At 41.4% G+C, this 20,597-nt stretch overlaps 1 protein-coding gene across 4 annotated transcripts in view; it reads right to left on the minus strand.

The window, feature by feature from the left end:
- The window catches only part of CHCHD6 (coiled-coil-helix-coiled-coil-helix domain containing 6), a 341,446-nt gene that overhangs the window by 132,239 nt on the left and 188,610 nt on the right, over window positions 1-20,597 (minus strand). For all 4 annotated transcript variants that reach the window (XM_072989551.2, XM_072989552.2, XM_072989553.2 and 1 more), the window contains one exon: window positions 12,751-12,821. In XM_072989551.2, coding sequence (XP_072845652.2) covers window positions 12,751-12,821 — 71 coding nt within the window. The remainder of the gene's footprint in view (window positions 1-12,750; window positions 12,822-20,597) is intronic.

Raw genomic sequence — 20,597 nt, forward strand, 5'->3', positions numbered from 1 at the left:
AGCTACATCCGTTTCCAGAGAGATCTGAGAGGCCATTGTCACCCACAGTCTACTTACTTTCCACCTAGATTACTGTAATGTGCTCCATGTGGGTCTGCTGATGGAAAGTGTCAAGAAACTTCACCAGGTCTGAAATGCAGCAACCAGATTGCTGACATAACCCCACTGTTACACCAGCTCCACTGGCTGCCGATCAGTTTCTGGGCACAATTCAAAGTGCTGGTTTTAACCTATAAAGCCCTAAACTGCCTTGGACCAAACTATCTCAAACACCATGCCCCCCACAATGAGCCAGCTCAGGTGTTAAGATCATCATGTGAGGGAAACCACCTTCCCAGGTGCATCTGATGGAGAGAAACGAGTGGGTCTTCTCTGTTGCTACTCCCATACTTTAGAACTTTCTTTCTTTATTTATTTATTTATTTATTTATTTATTTATTTATTTATTTATTTATTTATTTATTTATTTATTTATTTATTTATTTATTTAGTTCATGCCCCGCCTATCTGGCCTAATAGACCACTCTAGGCGGCTGAAGTCACTCCCACAGGAGGCCAGACTGGGCCCATTTTTGCTATCCTTCTAAAAGTAGGCAAAAACCTTTCTCTTAGGCAAGCTTTCAGCGATTGTCTACATGAGTGACCAGCTACATGGTTGTTTACATGAGTGACATTTAAATGTTATGCATTACTGCTCTGACTGGGTCTTTAGTACTACTTGTGTTTAGTATTTCTCAGAGTGGTACTTATTTATTCCTTTTTAGTAATTGCATACTTATTATTTTAGCTTTACTATTGTTTTCAGCTTGAAATATTATCTTTCAATGTTGTAAGCTGCCTTGGGTCCTTTTTATGGACCTTTTCCTTAAAAAGGACCCAAGGCAGTGTACAATATTGAAATACAATGTTGTCTTTCAACAAAAACAAACAAATACGTAAATAAACAAATACCCTCTGTCATCATGAGGATGCAAAATACAGTGACACAAGCTTTCATGGGTCAGAAATTACTCTACCCTACCTGCAACACACAGACATTACTTTTGTATACACATCCACTATGTCTGACAAAACCAATGTTGTGTGTGTTTGAGGGCAGGGGATTCCACAGCACTTTAGTCTACAATGCTAAGAAAAAGCAGAAACTAGCCATTGAAAGGGTAATCAATATTACTTTATAATATATTCCATTACATTTTGATTCAAGTCACACACATACCTACTGGATATTGCCATGATAAGTAACAATATCTCACATCCCTTGTACAATTTTAAATTGTTTTGTACATTAAAATATGAGTACTTGGCATTCATACAGCGATTAGATTTAAGCACTACAGAAATAAAACTAAGCATGACGGTTATAGTTCACAGCTATCCACATTAGAGTTCATTCACCTAATCTAAAAGAAGGAGAAAAAGAATGTATTATATGCTTTCCATCACTCCATGCTCCATTATCTTAACACTATTTTCATAAATATATCTTTTCTTTGGGCAGTGCCTGAGTATAATTTTACCACACTGTTTAGTGAAAACCTCACCACCACAAATCATGATTATTGTAAGGTGCTTTGCTATTCTATGCATCTTTCACACTGATTTATGATTTTTCCCCATCTAGTGTCATGTTGTGCATCAAAACACCACATAACCTTCTTTTTTAAGAAAGGGAAAGAATGCCATATTGATAGAATCCATCCAACAAGTCTTGCAGGTAGCCTCTATTTAAGATATGTTTCTAGATGCAAAATCGAACATTTTTATATGCAACTGAATTATTATCTCTCTGCTCTACCATATTTGGACTTTAAAATTCCAGACAGAATTCCCCCACACACCCCCATTCTTTTAATCCATCACAGAATTACATGTGGGTACTTTTTTCAATTGTAGAAATCAGCCGTAATTCACTGTTTTGACTTCAGAGCCAGTCAAGAAGCCTTTTATCTTTTGATAATATCAGTATAGTTTTCCTTTTTGCACACAACCCATGGGGATACATACGACATGTCACATTCTCCAATGAAATAAATTTAAATACTATGCCTATTAAGCTTACAAAATCCTACCTTCACTTAAAACAGTTCACAGATATACGGTCCCATATTGAGTAAATCTCTCTGGCAGCCTTTCCAGAGAACGCTGCCTTGGATTCAAGGCCGATTACTAGTGGGACAATAAGATAAAGGGCATTCTTTAAATGAGCCCTGATAAGAAGTGGACAGAGTGAGTTGCATCCTCCTCAGATAGGCATGCAAACAATGGGGCCCTTGGTAAGCAGCTTCAGATCTTCATTAAAAGGAAAGAAAAAGAAGCAAGTCTCTAAGGAAAGCTTGTGGCTTCACAACAGTTTTATCATTTAACAACTTCTTAATCCTCCAAACATGATCGCAATTGTATAATCATGATTGTACAGCATTACCTTGTAGAAGAAAGGTGCCGTAAGTTCACATTTATTCTTGCAGCTTTCATTTAACAACATGTAACAATATTAATAATGATAATAAATAGTCAAATTTCACAAAAGAAATAAAAATTTGAACAGCTTTTGGAGAATACATTAAGAATACCTGCACTAAGCCGGAGCATCTTTATTCATGTCTGTCTTCCTCCCTGCCACCCCTTAATAGATTCAGAAACTGTAAAAACATTTAATCCTCTGAAGCTAATCTAAATGTAACACTCAAAAGAAGACAAAGACAGTGCAGAAGGGGGGAAAAATTGGCCACTGCCTTTTGGGAGTCTTGCTTTATCCCAGGAGCGAGCGCATTAATAGAGCTTGGAATGAAATGCTGTTTTATTCGCTGTAGCAGGGAGGGGATTAGCAAGTTGTCTTCTCTAAACCTAGCCTGCGTCATGGCTCCCTGAGCACTCAGAAAAGGACAGGGAGTGAAGTAAAAGGTGGAGAGCACTGGCCTTTTATTTATGTGCTTCTTTTGTTGGCAATCAGTGATGTGAAAAGTTTGCTAAACAGCATTATGTGTATATGTTTGGGTGGGCGGGTGTTTAGATCTAAGTCCCTAGCCCTCAACTCCAAGGGTTAACACGTGCGCACAAACAAAATAATACAGCCATTGTAGTAAAATCAGGGACAATGCATTTTGTGGCAGTTATCCAAACCAACATGGCATACACACAACTAGGGCACATTAAGAAAGGCAACAGGAAATCTGCTAGTCTTCCAAGCTCTGATCAGTAGGCTCCTGTTGCTAGGCTGCTTTTTGCCAGGGAAAAAAGGACAGAAATTGGAGAACATTCAGCTGGGAAAGAAAATGAAATAATGGAAGAGAAAATACTTCTTATGATATTGAAAACAAACATGGATGACAGATGTTAAAGCAGGGGAAAGCATCAGCCACAATCAAGGGGTCACAACCTCTTTCTCAATATGACCACAGAACAATCCACCTATCACTGCTTTGCTAGGAGGCTGGGCATAGGCCACTTTGCTCCCTTTTTCTATGCAGATTTCCTCTCTGCTCAATGAAGGGGCCAGACTTGTCCATCAATCTCAAAGGAATATTATTATTATTATTATTATTATTATTATTATTATTATTATTATTATTATTATTATTATTACTGTGTGGCCTTGCTAGAGGAGTTCTGCACGACACTCTGAACTGGTGAAGTGCTGTCATAAATACTGGTTAGCATTATTCATTCAGGGGAAATAAAAAGTCCTTTAAGGCACTAGGCCACTCATGCCAGAGCTGCAGATGGTTGAGAGGATGAGAAAATGAATGGTAAGAAGCTTAGCAACACCAAGGAAACAGCCTCCACTATTTTGTGCCTCTTCTACTCATGCTGCCATTTGGTTTCCAAGAAGCAGACACTGCAGCGCACTACATGGAAATTTCTGTTTCTAGTTTATTCAAGCACACATATAAATGACACATATAAAACACTGTGTCTAACGCAAGGTGACCAAACCCTCCCCCTAAACCCACAGAAGCACCTTTAATGTATATACTGTATGTTCAAGAAAGAAATAGCTGCCATCTAGTAATTCATCATGAGTAATAGCAAGTGGTAACACTAGAATGGCAAAGAGAGGAAGCCCATTTCCTTTCAACCTTTTGATTCTTTTTTTAAAAAGACCAAACAATCAGACGCAGTTCCAAAATCTCCACTGAGCAAGAGACACAGACAGGCAAATTCACCGATCCTTTCACACCAGCTCAGCCTTAGTAAATGCAATGAGGCACACTATTTTAAGAGGTCAAGCACCGTCCTCTGAGGGCAATGGTTACATCATGAATGATACTGTGATAACTGCTCCTGAACTTTTTCATTATACTATAAGAGGAAGATTAAGATGATCAAATAAATTTTGTAAGAGGGACCAAGGGATATTGACTAGTCTCAGATGAATCAAAGTGTAATGTTTTAAATGATTATGCAAGCAGGAGCAGATTGCTATCTCAGACGGGTGCAAGATACCAGCCACTACGATTCTAGAGAATCATCAAACAAAATATCCCTTAACATATCCAGCAATTCCCTGTCTATCTAAACAAGTCATGACATGAACACATAACTCTTACCAGTATAAAACATTTCTTAAATTTGCTGAGACGAATCTGACTAAGCCACACTGTGATGTATTAATAAAGTTTGTAAAGTATTATCGTGCCATAAGAGAAGTTAAATATCATGTCTTCTCTTGTGTTACTACTTTTCAGCATTTAGAGGTTTATGCCAAAATATGAAGACGCATCCTCTTTGACCATGCTTCAGAAACAATGAACAATGCTACTGTCCTAAGAAGCTGTGCCTGTCAAGAGATACGTATGAAAACCCATCTTAGAATTACATAATGGGGAGGACAAGGCAAATAACTTGCCCTCCTCACTAAACCATGTGCACAGAAATTAGTATTTATGTTTACAATCAAACTTAACATTTTTAACCATAGTACAGCTGCCTAATACTAATATTCAACATTGATGTACAGTGGTGCCTTGCAAGACAAATGTAATTCGTTCCACGAGATGTGCTGTCTTGCAAAAAAATAGTCTTGCGAGGTTCCCTATGCGAACCTCGCAAGATGAATGAATTTTTTTCCTCTTGCAAGGCATTGGTCTCGGGGGGAAAAAACCATTTTGCGGAGCACGGCCATAGAAGAAAACGTCCTGCAAGGCACCAAGTGATCGCAAAAACCAATTGTCTTGTGGGTTTTTCGTCCCGCAAGGCATTCGTCTTGCGAGGCACCACTGTAGTACCTTGACCATTCAAATCACTTTACATACATTTGTTCCATGTTGTGAACAAAATATCCTTAAAGGAGAAATGGTACACTGTGACTTGCTTAAGAAGACAACCTACAGACATCACAGCAGAGATGGCATATAGTCCACAGTTCATACTCTTAGCCACCTTAGATTAGCACATCGCTAATTTCTTCAGGTCCCCTTCATGGATTACTGCCTTGTCGTGGCGAAGGGGCTTGAGTAACTCAGAGAAGCTATGGGCTATGCCGTGCAGGGACACCCAGGACGGACAGGATATAGTGGAAAGTTCTGACTAAACGCAATCCACCTGGAGGAGGAAATGGCAATGCCACTCCAGTATCTTTGCCAAGAACGCCCCATGATCAGAAACAAAAGGCTAAAAGATATGACGCTGGAAGATGGGCCCCTCAGGTCGAAAGGCGTCCAACATGCTACTGAAGAAGAGCGGAGGACAAGTACAGGTAGCTCCAGAGCTAATGAAGTGGTTGGGCCAAAGCCAAAAGGCCGCTCAGCTGCGGACATGCCTGGAAGTGAAAGGAAAGTCCAATGGTGCAAAGAAAAATACTGCATAGGAACCTAGAATGTAAGATCTATGAACCTCGGGAAGCTGGAGGTGGTCAAACAGGAGATGGAAAGAATAAACATCGACATCCTGGGCATCAGCGAACTAAAATGGACAGGAATGGGAGAATTCAGCTCAGATGATTATCATATCTACTATGTGGGCAAGAATCCCGTAGAAGGAATGGAGTAGCCTTCATAGTCAAGAAAAGAGTGGGAAAAGCTGTAATGGGATACAATCTCAAAAATGATAGAATGATGTCAATACGAATACGAATCCAAGCCAGACCTTTCAACATCACAATAATCCAAGTTTATGCACCAACCACCATTGCTGAGGAGACTGAAATTGAACAATTTTATGGAGATTTACAACACCTTCTAGAACTGACACAAAAGAAAGATGTTCTTCTCATTCTAGGGGACTAGAATGCTAAAGTAGGGAGCCGAGAGATAAAAGGAACACCAGGGAAGTTTGCCCTTGGAGTTCAAAATGAATCAGGGCAAAGGCTAATAGAGTTTTGTCAAGAGAACAAGCTGGTCATCACAAACACTCTTTTCCAACAACACAAGAGGCGACTCTATACATGGAAATCACCAGATGGGTAATATCGAAATCAGATTGATTATATTCTCTGCAGCCAAAGATGGAGAAGCTCTATACAGTCAGCAAAAACAAGACCTGGAGCTGATTGTGGCTCTAATCATCAGCTTCTCATAGCAAAATTCAAGCTTAAACTGAAGATAGTAGGAAAAACCACTGGACTACTCAGGTATATAGCAAGGAGAGACAAGAGTGCCTTCTTAAATGAACAATGCAAAGAAATAGAGGAAAATAATAGAAAAGGAAAAACCAGAGATCTGTTCAGGAAAATTGGAGATATTAGAGGAACATTTTGTGCAAAGATGAACATGATAAAGGACAAAAATGGGAGGGACCTCACAGAAGCAGAAGACATCAAGAAGAGGTGGCAAGAATACAGTGGTGCCTCGCTTAACGAGCGCACCGTTTAACGAAGAATCCGTATACGGATCAGCCCCAATCGTCGCACTCGCTTTGCGACGATTGGGGCGTCCGGCGGCCATTTTGGAGCCGCCGAACAGCTGATCGGCGGCTCCAAAATGGCCGCCGGATGACCCGAAATGCCCCCTATCAGTGTTTTCGCGCCCTCCCCTTGCTTATGGAGGGCGCGAAAACACTGATAGGGGCCATTTCGGGTCATCCGGCGGCCATTTTGGAGCCGCCGATCAGCTGATCGGCGGCTCCAAAATGGCCGCCGGACGCGAAAACATCGCTGGAGGGGTAAGTTTGGACGCTTATTGGAACGCATTAAACTAAGTTTAATGCGTTCCAATAGGCTTTCCTTACCCGCACAGCGATGTTTTCGTATAGCGAAGGTTAATCCGGAACGGATTAACCTCGCTATACGGGGCACCACTGTACACAGAGGAATTATATCAGAAAGATTTGGATATCCCGGACAACCCTGACAATGCAGTTGCTGACCTGCAGCCAGACATCCTGGAGAGTGAAGTCAAGTGGGCTTTAGAAAGCCTGGCTAACAACAAGGTCAGTGGAGGTGATGACATTCCAGTTGAACTATTTAAAATCCTAAAAGATGATTCTGTTAAGGTGCTACATTCAATATGCCAGCAAGTTTGGAAAACTCAACAGTGGCCAGAGGACTGGAAAAGATCAATCTACATCCCAATCCCAAAGAAGGGCGGTGCCAAAGAATGCTCCAACTACCATACAATTGCACTCATTTCCCACGCTAGCAAGGTTATGCTCAAAATCCTCAAAGGCAGGCTTCAGCAGTATGTGGACCGAGAACTCCCAGAAGTACAAGCTGGATTCCGAAGGGGCAGAGGAACTAGAGACCAAATTGCTAACATGCGCTGGATTATGGAGAAAGCCAGAGAGTTCCAGAAAAACATCTACTTCTGCTTCATTGACTATGCAAAAGCCTTTGACTGTGTGGACCACAGCAAATTATGGCAAGTTCTTAAAGAAATGGGAGTGCCTGACCACTGCAGAGGGAGACAGCAGTCACAAAATTAAAAGACGCCTGCTTCTTGGGAGGAAAACGATGACAAACCTTGACAGTATCCTAAAAAGCAGAGACATCACCTTGCCAACAAAAGTCCGCATAGTCAAAGCTATGGTTTTTCCTGTAGTGATGTATGGAAGTGAGAGCTGGACCATAAAGAAAGCTGACCGCCGAATAATTGATAATTCGAATTGTGGTGTTGGAGGAGGTTCTTGAGAGTCCCCTGGACTGCAAGGAGAACAAACCTATCAATACTAAAGGAAATCAACCCTGAGTGCTCACTGGAAGGACAGATCCTGAAGCTGAGGCTCCAGTACTTTGGCCATCTCATGAGAAGAGAAGACTCCTTGGAAAAGACCTTGATGTTGGGAAGGTGTGAAGGCAAGAGGAGAACGGGACGACAGAGGATGAGATGGTTGGACAGCATCATTGAAGCGACCAACATGAATTTGACCCAACTCCAGGAGGCAGTGGAAGATAGGAGGTCCTGGCGTGCTCTGGTCCATGGGGTCACGTAGAGTCGGACACGACTAAACGAACGGACGAAAAGAAGGAAGTCAAAATGATGATGGTGTGGTACTATACCAAACTGTATTGGGAAATGTGAGGGGAAAATTGTTTTCTAAAATTGAGGGGGAATGCCCCTCCCCACAGTTGCTAAGCTGTTGGCTGAATCTACTGTAATAGGGCAAACTCTCCTGGATGATGTCACAGCTGTTTCTGGGAGGAGCTGCCACCTATTCTTCTTCTTTCTCATAAGTGATTCCATATATTGCTAAAATAACCAGGCAGTCATTAATAAGAATCTTTACTTTTCAAAGAATGCCTAATTATATCAAATATTGGTCCAACCCCAAACCCTGCCTTGATTTTTAAAAAAACCCTATAGAACAAAAACATTCCTCTAGGGGCATGGGGAGCAATATCATGATGCTTTTACTCTCCCATGAATTGTGGCCCTTTACCACAATCAGAATTGATTTCTGACCACCTCTGGTTTTGAAAAAAAAAAAAAATCTTCGCTAGGGATAAATGATAACAAAACTGAGCAAAAAATTGCCTTTTTTGTTTTGTTTGTTTTTAAGTACAGTAATCTGATAGATTTGCATGCAGACATTCAAGATTTATATATGGGTTTGTGCAGACCTGGAATAAGTGGAAGACGGTCACTCCTGGACTGAAGCATCAAAGCCTTCTCGACCCATATGGCCAGGGAGGTGTTCCCCTAACAATTATACCTCACCTTTTGGAAGTTCAAACTGTCCTACAATGTTCATGTTCATTCACCTCTAGAAGTACAGAATGATCATTATTATAAAATTATTATTATGTGGTTAATATTTCAAACTAGACATATAGGTTTGATTTTTGTTTTTACCCCCACAAAGTATTCCATTACAGTTAGTAAATTTTTAGTATGGATTTTCATTGTCATTTTTATGCTGATGGTATCCAAGTGTGCTAATCTTATCCTGAGTTTAGTGATGACATCTGGACTCCCTTGACAGCCTGCCTATTGGATATCTCATCATGAATGTCCTATCATAATTTTATCCATGAATGTGGTCTTGTGTCTTTCCTCTGTATTGTCTTGCCCATCCCTTGACTGTTTCTTCTCTCTTCCTCCAGGGTTATTGGGCGACTCAGTCTCAGAGATCACATATCTTTGTGTTTTAGTGGATAATTGCCTGTTACTTCATTCATCTGTGAATGCTACGGTATGTTCATCCTGCTAATATCCACTGGATCCATTATTTCCTGACTCCTGAGACTACAAAGCTCCTTACTCATGCCTTGGTGATTTCACACCTGGATTCTGTAATGGCTTTTTGGTGGGTCCTCCTTCTTCACTCCATCCTTATACAGAGTAGAGCAGCACAAATGGGTTTTAATTTTTCCATGTTACTCCCATATTTCCCATCATCACAGGGCACTGTATTAGTTGCCTGTCAGGTGAAGGACATATTTTAAAATCCTTGTCCTGTTATTTAAAGCCCTACATTTTTCCTGTCCCAATTATTCTGCAGAGCAGGTGACATGTCATATTCCTCTTAAAAGGACTCAATCCGCTGATTCTGGACTCTTATCGGTCCCATTATGTAAGTCGTCCCAAATAGGGGCACTTTGCAAGTTGGCTCAGTCAATTAAAAGCTGCTTGCAACATGCAGCATGACCATTTTTGTTAAAATTACGCATCATGGGTGGAATCTAATGATAGCACTATGCAATCATAATTACCGGTATTTCCATCAGAATAACTGGAAGAGGGCTTTCTCCTCTTCCAGTTCTTCTGGAATCAGCTTTCTTGTAACTTATTCCACCTTCAAAACTTGTTCTGGAGGGTTGGAAAGCTCTGTGGAATGGGTTGTGGGGCAGGATGGAGGGATACAGGATGAAGAGGAGGAGGAGAAAATTTCCATCCTACTAGCAGTTGTCTGCAACTGCCTTTTAACAACAAAAATCTAAAAGGCCAAACAGCCCGAAAAACCCACAACAACCATCAAAGGGTATTATTTGGTTTACAGGAGAGATACAGATTGCAATGAATTAGACTTCCTGGAGCTCCAATAATACTCATACACTCCTTCTTAGATAAAAACCCAGCTTAGTACAGGGATCCTCAAACCTTAACTACAGACGAAATGAAAGAGAGAAAACAATCTACACTCCTCTGGGTGCAATAACATATTTTCCCACACGGAAACCATGAGAAAATTTGTATTTCTCATTTACCAGACAAGGATCTTGTCAGACACTGCGTCAAACAGAAGCTGGATCAAGATGGGCCTTTGGTTTCCAGGTTTTTACTTGAATATACAACAGGCTACTTTAGACAGCAATATCCAAGATAACACAGCTACAGCATCCCCTTGCTTGTAAGAAAAGTGAGCAAACATGGCCAACAGACTTCATTACATAGAAAGGACACATGCAATCCACATCCACACCATCTTCCTTTGTAGTCCCCAGGGATCTATGGTTCCTTTGCTGCCAGAAACAGCATGCGCGCACGCACGCACGCACGCACGCACGCACGCGCACGCACGCACGCGCGCGCGCGCACACACACACACACACACACACACACACACACACACACACACACACACCCCTCTTCTGCCTCTGACCAAGGCAATGTTATACAGGGAGTGCATGCTTTGTTCAGGAATTAGTTAACTCCCCTGGAAGTCTCCCAGGGCTCTCAAACATGGTTCCCACTTAGCATGCAACTTATGTGGTGTGCAAAATCAGAGTTTGCTTGCTTGCTTTCAGGGCAGTGGGGGAGGTGTGGTCCCCCCTAGGCTAAGGAATAGAAAGGTGATGCCCCAACCACAAGCACGGAAGCAACTGGTTAAACCCAGCTCTACATCTCCTTTCCACCGACCGCAGGTGATGCCGTTCTGTCCCTTCAGCGCTGCCTGGGGACCGTACTGCAATGGATGCAGGAGAACGGGCTGAGGCTGAACCCGGACAAGACGGAGGTACTAAGGGTGGGCGCCCCCACAGTCGGGGGCTTGGGAAACTCCCTCTCCTTTGGGGGGGTGACCCTCCCTGCCAAGGATGGGGTCCGCAGCTTGGGGATCCATCTCAACCCGGCGCTCACTATGGAATCCCAGGTGACGTCGGTGGTCCGAACCGCCTTTTACCACCTCAGGCGGGTAGCCCAGCTGCGGCCCTATCTTGATGTTGGGGCGCTCACCACTTTGGTGCATGCGCTCGTAATCTCAAGATTAGACTACTGTAATGCGCTCTACGTGGGGCTGCCTTTGAGGTTGCTGCGGAAACTTCAGATGGTGCAGAACGCAGCGGCCAGACTCCTTAGTGGGGTGAAGAAATTCCAACACATCTCACCCACCCTGGCCGCTTTGCACTGGCTGCCCATCCAATGCCGCATCGACTTCAAAGTGTTGATGCTTACATACAAAGCCCTAAACGGTTTAGGCCCTCGATATTTGGTGGAACGCCTTCTGCCACCAAGATCTACCCGTATCACTCGCGCGAGCCAGGAGGTGAGGCTGAGGAGCCTAACGCCGAGGGAGGCCCGGAAGGAAAAGACAAGAAATCGGGCCTTCTCGGCGGTGGCTCCTCGCCTCTGGAACAACCTTCCTCCTGATATTCGCGCGGCTCCCTCGCTGGGTATTTTCAAAAAACAACTAAAAACATTGCTGTTCCGGCAGGCCTTCCCCCCCCCCAGCCAATTTCTGATTCCTCTCTTTTTTCCCTCCTTGCGTTCGATCTGTTGAATATGTTTTTATATAAGTTGTATTAGCTATTATTTTATCCTTGTTGTAAGCCGCCTAGAGTGGTCCGTCGATCAGATAGGCGGGATATAAATGAAATAAATAAATAAATAAATCTCTGTAGGACTCCTTAGGGAGTCAAGCATCCTCTCAAGGATCTGACATTTGGTCTGTGGGCTGAAGATGTTCATCCCTAGACCTTGGAAGCGTGCACATACTCCCTACACCCCAAAATTTTTCTTGGGCAATATGGGGTAGTTTTGCACCCTATAGTAGAGAAATAAATATATTTTTAGATTTTTATTTTTCAATTTGGGGGATAGTGGCAATGGTACTGGGATCCATAAAAACACAGCAACATTTCCTATATGCGCCCTAGATAGCGCAAGGTGTTTTTCTCAACAAAAACGTATATTTTTTAAAAATGTGGAGGGGTGTATAGAGGGTTGGAGATCCCAGTGGTTTCGGGGGATGCAGCTGGACCCCTGGAAGACACATGTAGCCTACCCTGATGTACACATACATTATGCTTGCAAGGGGATACACAACAACATTTCAAAATGTCACAAAACAACTACATGGAGTCATCACCCTGTGGAAAAGAGAGTTTAGGTGTTCTGTACTAACTATGCAACAGTGAAAGAAAAATTGGTTTCTTACCTAATCTCATCTTCTGCATTGGTGACCGCTTCTTTATACTGATCCAAAGTCAGCTTGTAAATTTCAGAATTCTGAAAATTAAGGAAAGCATTATTGAGTACTAAAAAAGTTTCTTAAAGTGTAACATTCAGCAAAATAGTACTTAAAATAGGATTATCTTGGGTTTTCTGCATTGGAAGAAAGCAGAAACACCGTTATTATATACTATACATGTTAAGGGATCATGACTAGTCACCACCGAACTGATTCTCATAACAACCAATCAAACTTAGCAAACATAACATATTTGCACATAGCAAGATATATTTTTGATGTGGAAGAACATGCTCCTTTATTAAAAATAAGTGTGAAAGGACATTAGTACATATTCCACCTCCAGATTAATGAAAACAGATTTGAGCTATGAGGGAGCAGGTATGCTTCCCTAGTAAATGTGTGTGCCTTCCTGAGAGATGGGCCCCTTGGGAGTACATGGATCTGGCAGGTGCAACAAAACCAGTTAAAACCAAAGACAACAATTACCAGTTCAGAAACATAACAATTATACATGTCATGGAAAAGAACAAATGATCAGATAAATAGCCCAAACAGATTTCTCCTGTAACAGCATACCCCCCCCAAAAAAAATCTTACTTGGTCCATCTGAACTGGACATATCACAGCAACTACTGTATATCAGTATAGTATCTTTAGTTCATAAAGTGAAAAGAAGCAAGAATGTCTATCTAAAACAATAGGGAGCAGTTCATTTTTAGGTGATAAGACAGTAAACAACATATGACAAATTCTACATCCCTGATTCACAAAGCAATCATGGTTATGCCTAAGGAGGTCTCCATGTTTTCCATTTATTATCTGAGCCTAAATATAGTCACCACCAGATGTTCAGAGAGAGGAAACTTGACTCAAGACATGATTATCACATAACATGTGGGACTGTTCCTAGCCATTTCATCTACATAACAGAAGCAAATTCCATGTAGAAATATTTATTTTTCAGCTTGTGGCTTAACAACAAGTGGCTAAATAGATAAGTAAAAAATTACATACTACATTTGGAAGTGAATGAGAAAAAATAGCATTATAAAAAATTAATGAACAGATTTTGCTTTTTGGTTGTTTTTTGTTTTTAAACAAATCCCATTAATTCTCCATTCTGGGACTTCTACCTGATAAGACCTTACAGACACCTAAATGTGACTCACCTGAGAAAAAGGCCTCACCTGGAAGGCTGTGGGGCTGAGCTAGGTCTAGGTCTGCTGGGCTTCCTTTTAAAAAAGAAAGCACCCAGGTAGCACTGAGACAGGAACAGGAAGCTTGGGTTGAGCTAGGCTTAGATTAATTTCAAAGTGTTCCAGTCGAGGCCTTTCTTAAGGTGTCTGTCTGTCAAACAGAGAGAATGGAGAATTAATGGGATTTGGAGTCCAAGAAATCAAAAAATCCCATCCCTATTGACATTTCCTACCTTCCTTATCCTGTACAGCAGGGGTCTCCAACCTTTCTCACCCCACGGACTGGCTGGGAAAGGTGGGGCACCCCCCACGCTCATACGCATGCACGAACAAGTGCACGCTGTCTCTCGCACAAACGAGCACTCGCTCGTGCACATGTGCAAATGGTGGCGTGGCGCTTGTGCGGGCACACACTCGTTCGTGTGCATGAGCAAACAGCAGCATGGCACTTGCGCAAGCACATGCACACTCATGTGCAAACATTATGGCGTTTGTCCGGCCGCACCTGCGCTCATGCACATGCGCAAATGGCAGCACAGCACTTGCACAGGCACGCTGGAGCGTGCGTGCATGCACGAATCAGCTATGCAGGGATGGGTGTGTGCGTGGGGAAGGAGGTCTGTCTCCGTGGCCCAGTCCGGCTCAGGTCACGGACTGGCACTGGGCCACGGACCAGGGGTTGGGGACCTCTGCTGTACAGAACATACCACGATTAGAAAAGTTTCACTTCCCCTCTAAGTCCACTTCAGCACAGATGCTCATATAAAATTACTCTTCTGTATTGTTTCATATTCTATTGCTATGTCTTGTCAGAGTTGTATACAAAAAAACCACAGGGTTTTAACAACAACAAAAAGGTCATTATTACAGCTTGTAATTCTCCCCTTCCTTGGATGCATTTGTATTTTGGTATGCTTCAAGAAAAGTGATGACATTTTTCTTGAAGAGTTCATAAATTAACAGGTTTATAGACGCATGCTTTGATATCCCTTTCAAACTCGCTACACGGAAGCATTATTGTGAGATGTATCTTTATGTCACAGGAAAAAAAAGCCACAGTAGAGGACTGTCTTCACAGGTTTGACTGAAAAAAACTCTCTGTCAGGAATTGACAAATTGCCGATGAGTCCCCATCTGAAAATGCATTTTGACAGGGAGCCACTAAGTCGTTTTATTTGTTTATTTTTGTTACATAACAGTCAATTTCATTTTGTTTTGGAGCTTTCACACATACATATTCCTGTCAAAAAATGTGGAGCTCATAGATTTTAATGCCACCCTTTCTTCATTGTCCTGCAATTCCCTTTGGATCCTGAAAGGAAACCAAAGACCTATGCTCCATTAATTAAAACTGCCATTAAAAATTAAATATTGTGAATAAGTAGGTGAAAGCACTATCTCTATGGGTTTCATAAGTCTCGCTGTTTCTCCAATTACTTCTCAAGCAATTTTCATATTTCATACTGTCTGATTTCTCTCAGGACCTGGATTTGCAAGATCAAAAAGATGACAAAAAGAAGGAGAAGAAAGTAAGAGAGGGAAGAAACCAAAGTAAAACATTTTGCAGGCAATAGGAAAGAGTCCCATCAGATACGATTTAGCCAGCAGCAATTTGCAATGAAGCAGCAGGAGGAATAGAAAACAGGAACAAATATGTTGTACATGAGGCTCAGCATGAAGTTGGCATTTAACCCACCTAAGACAGAAAAAAAGAAAGGAAAAGCAGCCAACAGGTGTGTTCCAAGGCAAGAGGTTTCTTCAGAGAGGTTATAGAATGAGCTTTGCCTACAGAAAATAGAGAATACAGGAACATGGTTCTTTAATACTAAGGATGTCAAAAGAGCAGAAAAGGCTGTGTCCATACGTTTATCCATTACATTTCTCAGCTACCTTCCCAAAAGCTGCTCAAGGCTTCCAACTATAGTATCGAGAATTTCAGCAAAAGTCTTGTAGCCTCTTTAAAATACTGAAAACTTTTATTTGGCATGAAGTGTGGCCCACTCCTTCAGATTCACAGAGTGCAGGCATAATAAACAGACATTTGTTTATTTATTTATTTATTTGTCTTCACTGTGGAAGGGATTGTCACTCTCGAATTGGCCTTCTCAGCCACACCAGACACGGTTCCAAATCCTGCATACAGAGCACGTTACTATAGTATCTCGAGACTGAAGGATGTCTACATTGATAGTGTAATGGCAGGATAGGCGGGTGCACTGGAATGGAAATAAGGAATTCTCTCCCCTTTATAAATCTGTCTTTTGAAACAACATTCTGTGGAACTGAAGAAGTGGCTCAGAGTCCACAAAAGTGTATGCCAAAGTGAACATGTTAGTCTTAAAAGTGCCACAGGATTCTTTGTTGTTTGTCCTGCAACAGACTAACATTGCTACCCTCTTGAAAAAAATAATGAACTGTACAGGCTTCTAGTTAATGTACAGGAGGTTTGACTTAAAGTGCCAGTGTTCACCTCTAAAGCCTATTTACAAACAGTCCATCAGAAAGTGTGTCTTGTTCTGTACTAGGTATGTGCACCGTCTTGGACAAAATAAGTAAAAACTCTCCAAACTAGTGGTATTTGTATGATTCTAGAGTGATGGAGGGAAGTTAAGGATTCATTGTTTATCCTTGGATATGCAATATCATAATTGATCTTCGTATCCCATTTGGCACTCAACACATTAAAAAGATGGGCAGCAATTTGAACTGAGGGAAGGGGTAATCCACAGTAATATAAGAGTGAGCTGTTAGTGCCAACTGAGAAGGCGAGAGATGCACAACACCAATAAAGCCCAATATCTCCTCTGGGCACTTGAACCAATGAGGTGCTTCAGAAGGCTCAAATTGAGGTCACCACACAGTGGATGAAATAGGTCACAGTACTGTAACCTATTCCGCATAAGGCTTATGTCATCAGCAGTGGTGTTTCTTTAGAAATTAATTTATTCCCTTTCACCCACTTCAAAGGTTCTGAGGATCCCTTGGAATGCCCATTATAGGGAAGCCGCTGGAGACGGTGAAATGGGGGGGTTAATTTCCAGAAATAGCTAGGAATTTTTAAAAACTGAAAAATCCTCCCCATCCAGCAGTCTCCAAAGGCTTTTCCATGATGAAAGAGATCCCAAGGGAGGCACGAAACCTTTGGAAGCTGCATTTTTAATTTATATTAAAAAAATCAGTTCGGCTAATGACATCACCAGTCTCATACAGAATAAGTTAAAATAGGATTTCAGTCAGTATGTGTATCTCCTTGCCTCCATTCCACCAGCCATTTCACACAGCTGTAGGCCGAAGAGAAAGACTTGTGGATCTAGACAACCTTTTTGCATTCTGGAACATTCTTTGTTAGCCCCCTTGGTTTACTCATTTTTAAAAAGTATTATAACACACTGTCCAACCATCTCGCCCGAGGACGAGATGGTTGGACAGTGTCATCGAGGCAACCAACATGAATCTGACACAACTCCGGGAGGCAGTGGAAGATAGAAGGGCCTGGCATGCTCTGGTCCATGGGGTCACGAAGAGTCGGGCACGACTAAACGACTAAACGAAACGAATAATACTGTTAAGATTGACTGTGATTGTGGAAGGATGATTGTTGTATATGGGCTTTGTGTAGACAGGTGACAAAATTTGGGTATTGCACAGGTTCCCCCTCTAAAGCTACACATATTTCCACCCCATTTGCAGGAATATTTTTTAAAGCGAGATCCAGAAACACATACTAGATAACATCACAGACCCAGGGAAGGAGCAGGTCAGAATGTCTCCTCAAAGGTAAAGGATGTGCAAGGTCCAATCACTTTGCTCTTTATCTGGATACATACTGTACTCATCATGTATGTTCCTGCCCTTGTATGGATGCCACCATCTGCAACAGCAGCTACTTTCCAGAATAGCCTTGCTCCCTGTCTATAGAATCCGCTGTCTAGAGACAGCATCTTGTGATCCTCATTATGTAGCTGTAGATCTAGATACTTAGGTGTAAGGCTAAGAGTTTCCTCTTCTGGCACCCATTCAATCCTTTGTTTGGTCACTTATATGTACAGTCAATGTCATCAATTTTAATCGCTTAATGTTGTAATGAGACATAAACCATTATTTTGTTCTCTATTTCATTGATTATCTTGGCATATACAGCAGCAAATTTAAGGGAAGGATGCAAGGACAAGAAAGTACAGTATATATTTCACTAGCAATCTCTATTCCCTTAACAAAAAGATATAGTATAAAAAGTGAAGCAGGTTTTCATTCTTGGATCAAAAAGCACAGCACGGAAGGTTTTCCATTTAAATTGTTGCTTTGTCCACTCTCACTTTTGTGCTTTCCTGCATATTCTTTATTGCATATGGAACAACTCTGTCCTACCTAACTAACAAGCCAATCACTTCATTTTCAAACAGCTTCTCAAGTCCTACCTCTTCTACAAAACTCTATTTGGAGCAACTGACCTTCACTTCTCAGTTGCATTTAGCAATTACCAGTTAAGATTTTGCTTTACAAGTAGTGGTTTTCTCGCTTCATACTGGCTACAACAGACAAATGTGGTTTGTGGTTGGCAAAAGCATTAATGAGAAGGAAAAGCAAGAAAGAGAACAGGATTTTATGAACATGTCCTCTGCTCCAACAGAGTTACACTTAAATATTTTGATAAAGCTCTAGGTCTCAAGACGGGCATGAAGGCACAAATTTCCCTGACTGGGATCCTGAAGGGAAGACATGCACATCCATTCAACAAAATATGCTTCGGTTTGGCTTAATATATCTTTATTTTGATCTAATCATTTATGTTCATGTATCTTGATTTCCTTTTACCTGGGACTGTAGACTTCAAGCATGGTTAGTTGCTCATCAGCTTTGCTAAACTTTTGTTGAAGCCTAGCATTTTATCTATGCAATAACTGGGGAATCCACAGACCTATCAAGTGTTAAAGCTTTGAGAACCCTCTTGATTTTATGTGATTTGTCTTTGCTCACTTTCTACTAAGTAATGGCCCATTTTAAACATTAGCATTATGTTAAGTGAGCATAAATTATGGTTTTGATATCCAGGATTTTATATCACAATGCCTTGTATCTGCAGGCCAATTCATACATTATGATTTATGTGCACAAAGGAACAACTCCAAAGTCTGTATGCAAAATCATAAAGAAATATGTGAAATGACAATATACTTATTTCACCTACGAAGTAATATTAAGTCCTCCAGTAGGCAGATGGTAGAGTAACTCTTCCATCTGAACAAATCATTTAAAAACTACACTTAATATCAGGAATATTTTAAGTGCTGTGAAAGTAGTTGGTCATGTCTGAACTCCCTTATAACATGGCTGAATTATTACCAGATGCGTATTACACAATATTCTCCCCCAAAGTATGACCTTTCACAGCATGCAGCAGAGGACTCTGCTGAAGACATTGTCCTAGAAGCTTCCTCACTGGAAGCATGGCAAGTTCCTTATTTCATTTTAACTCCCTAAGAAAACCACCATCTCTTCAACTATGTAGAAATTGAAGATGTTTAAAAAAAGGAAAGAAAAGGATTTAATGATTCTGTCAGGTTCTACTATGGATGTTGCCAGCTAACATATGGCTTCAATTGGTTTTATCTCCTTCCTCTTTCTTAAAACTATCACGGTGAGAGCGAGCTTTGGGCAACAAAGTTCATTTGGAGCTTCTAAGGTCATGTTTCTATTTGCCTTTTGTTTAAGTGTATCTTGGCATTGACTCTGCCTGCCATAACGTGATTTTATTTGCAATGACTGGAATTTATCCGCCATAATTAGACCTACCCTCACGTTATAAGTTCGGGCTACAAGTTTCAGGTACTCATAGAATGTGGCAGTATGCATTTGTTATGTGCTATGAAATTGTTTCCAATTTATCTTTAAATTGTCTTGAGGATCTTTTTTTAACTTCCTTCATACCTGCCCTTCAACATTTCAGTCTTATTCTTTTTTCTTGGCTACAGTTATTTGGTTTGATGGTTGAATCACGGTATACAAAATGTTAAAACAATTTTAATTCCTTCATTGCTAACACTGAAGTTACATGTTGTTTAGTCTATAAGTCATGTCCGACTCTTCATGACCCCATGAAACAGAGCACGCCAGGCCCTCTCCTGTCTTCCACTGTCTCCTGGAGTTTGATCAAATTCATGTTGGTCACTTCGATGACACTGTCCAACCATCTCATCCTCTGTCGTCCCCTTCTCCTCTCGCCTTCACACTTTCCCAACATCAGGGTCTTTTACAGGGAGTCTTTTCTCATGAGATGGCCAAAATATTGGAGCGTCAGCTTCAGGATCTGTCCTTCCAGTGAGAACTCAGGGTTGATTTCCTTCAGAATGGATAGGTTTGTTCTCCTTGCAGTCCAGGGGACTCTCAAGAGCCTCTTCCAGCACCACAATTCAAAAGCATCAATTCTTCAGCAGTCAGCCTTCTTTATGGTCCAACTCTCACTTCCATACATCACTACTGGAAAAGCCATAGCTTTGACTATGCGTACTTTTGTTGGCAAGGTGATTTCTCTGCTTTTTAAGATGCTGTCAAGGTTTGTCATCGCTTTCCTCCCAAGAAGCAGGCGTCTTAATTTTGTGACTGCTGTCACCATCT

Source organism: Pogona vitticeps, chromosome 2 (genome assembly GCF_051106095.1).
Source record: "Pogona vitticeps strain Pit_001003342236 chromosome 2, PviZW2.1, whole genome shotgun sequence".
NCBI classification, from domain to species: domain Eukaryota; kingdom Metazoa; phylum Chordata; class Lepidosauria; order Squamata; family Agamidae; genus Pogona; species Pogona vitticeps.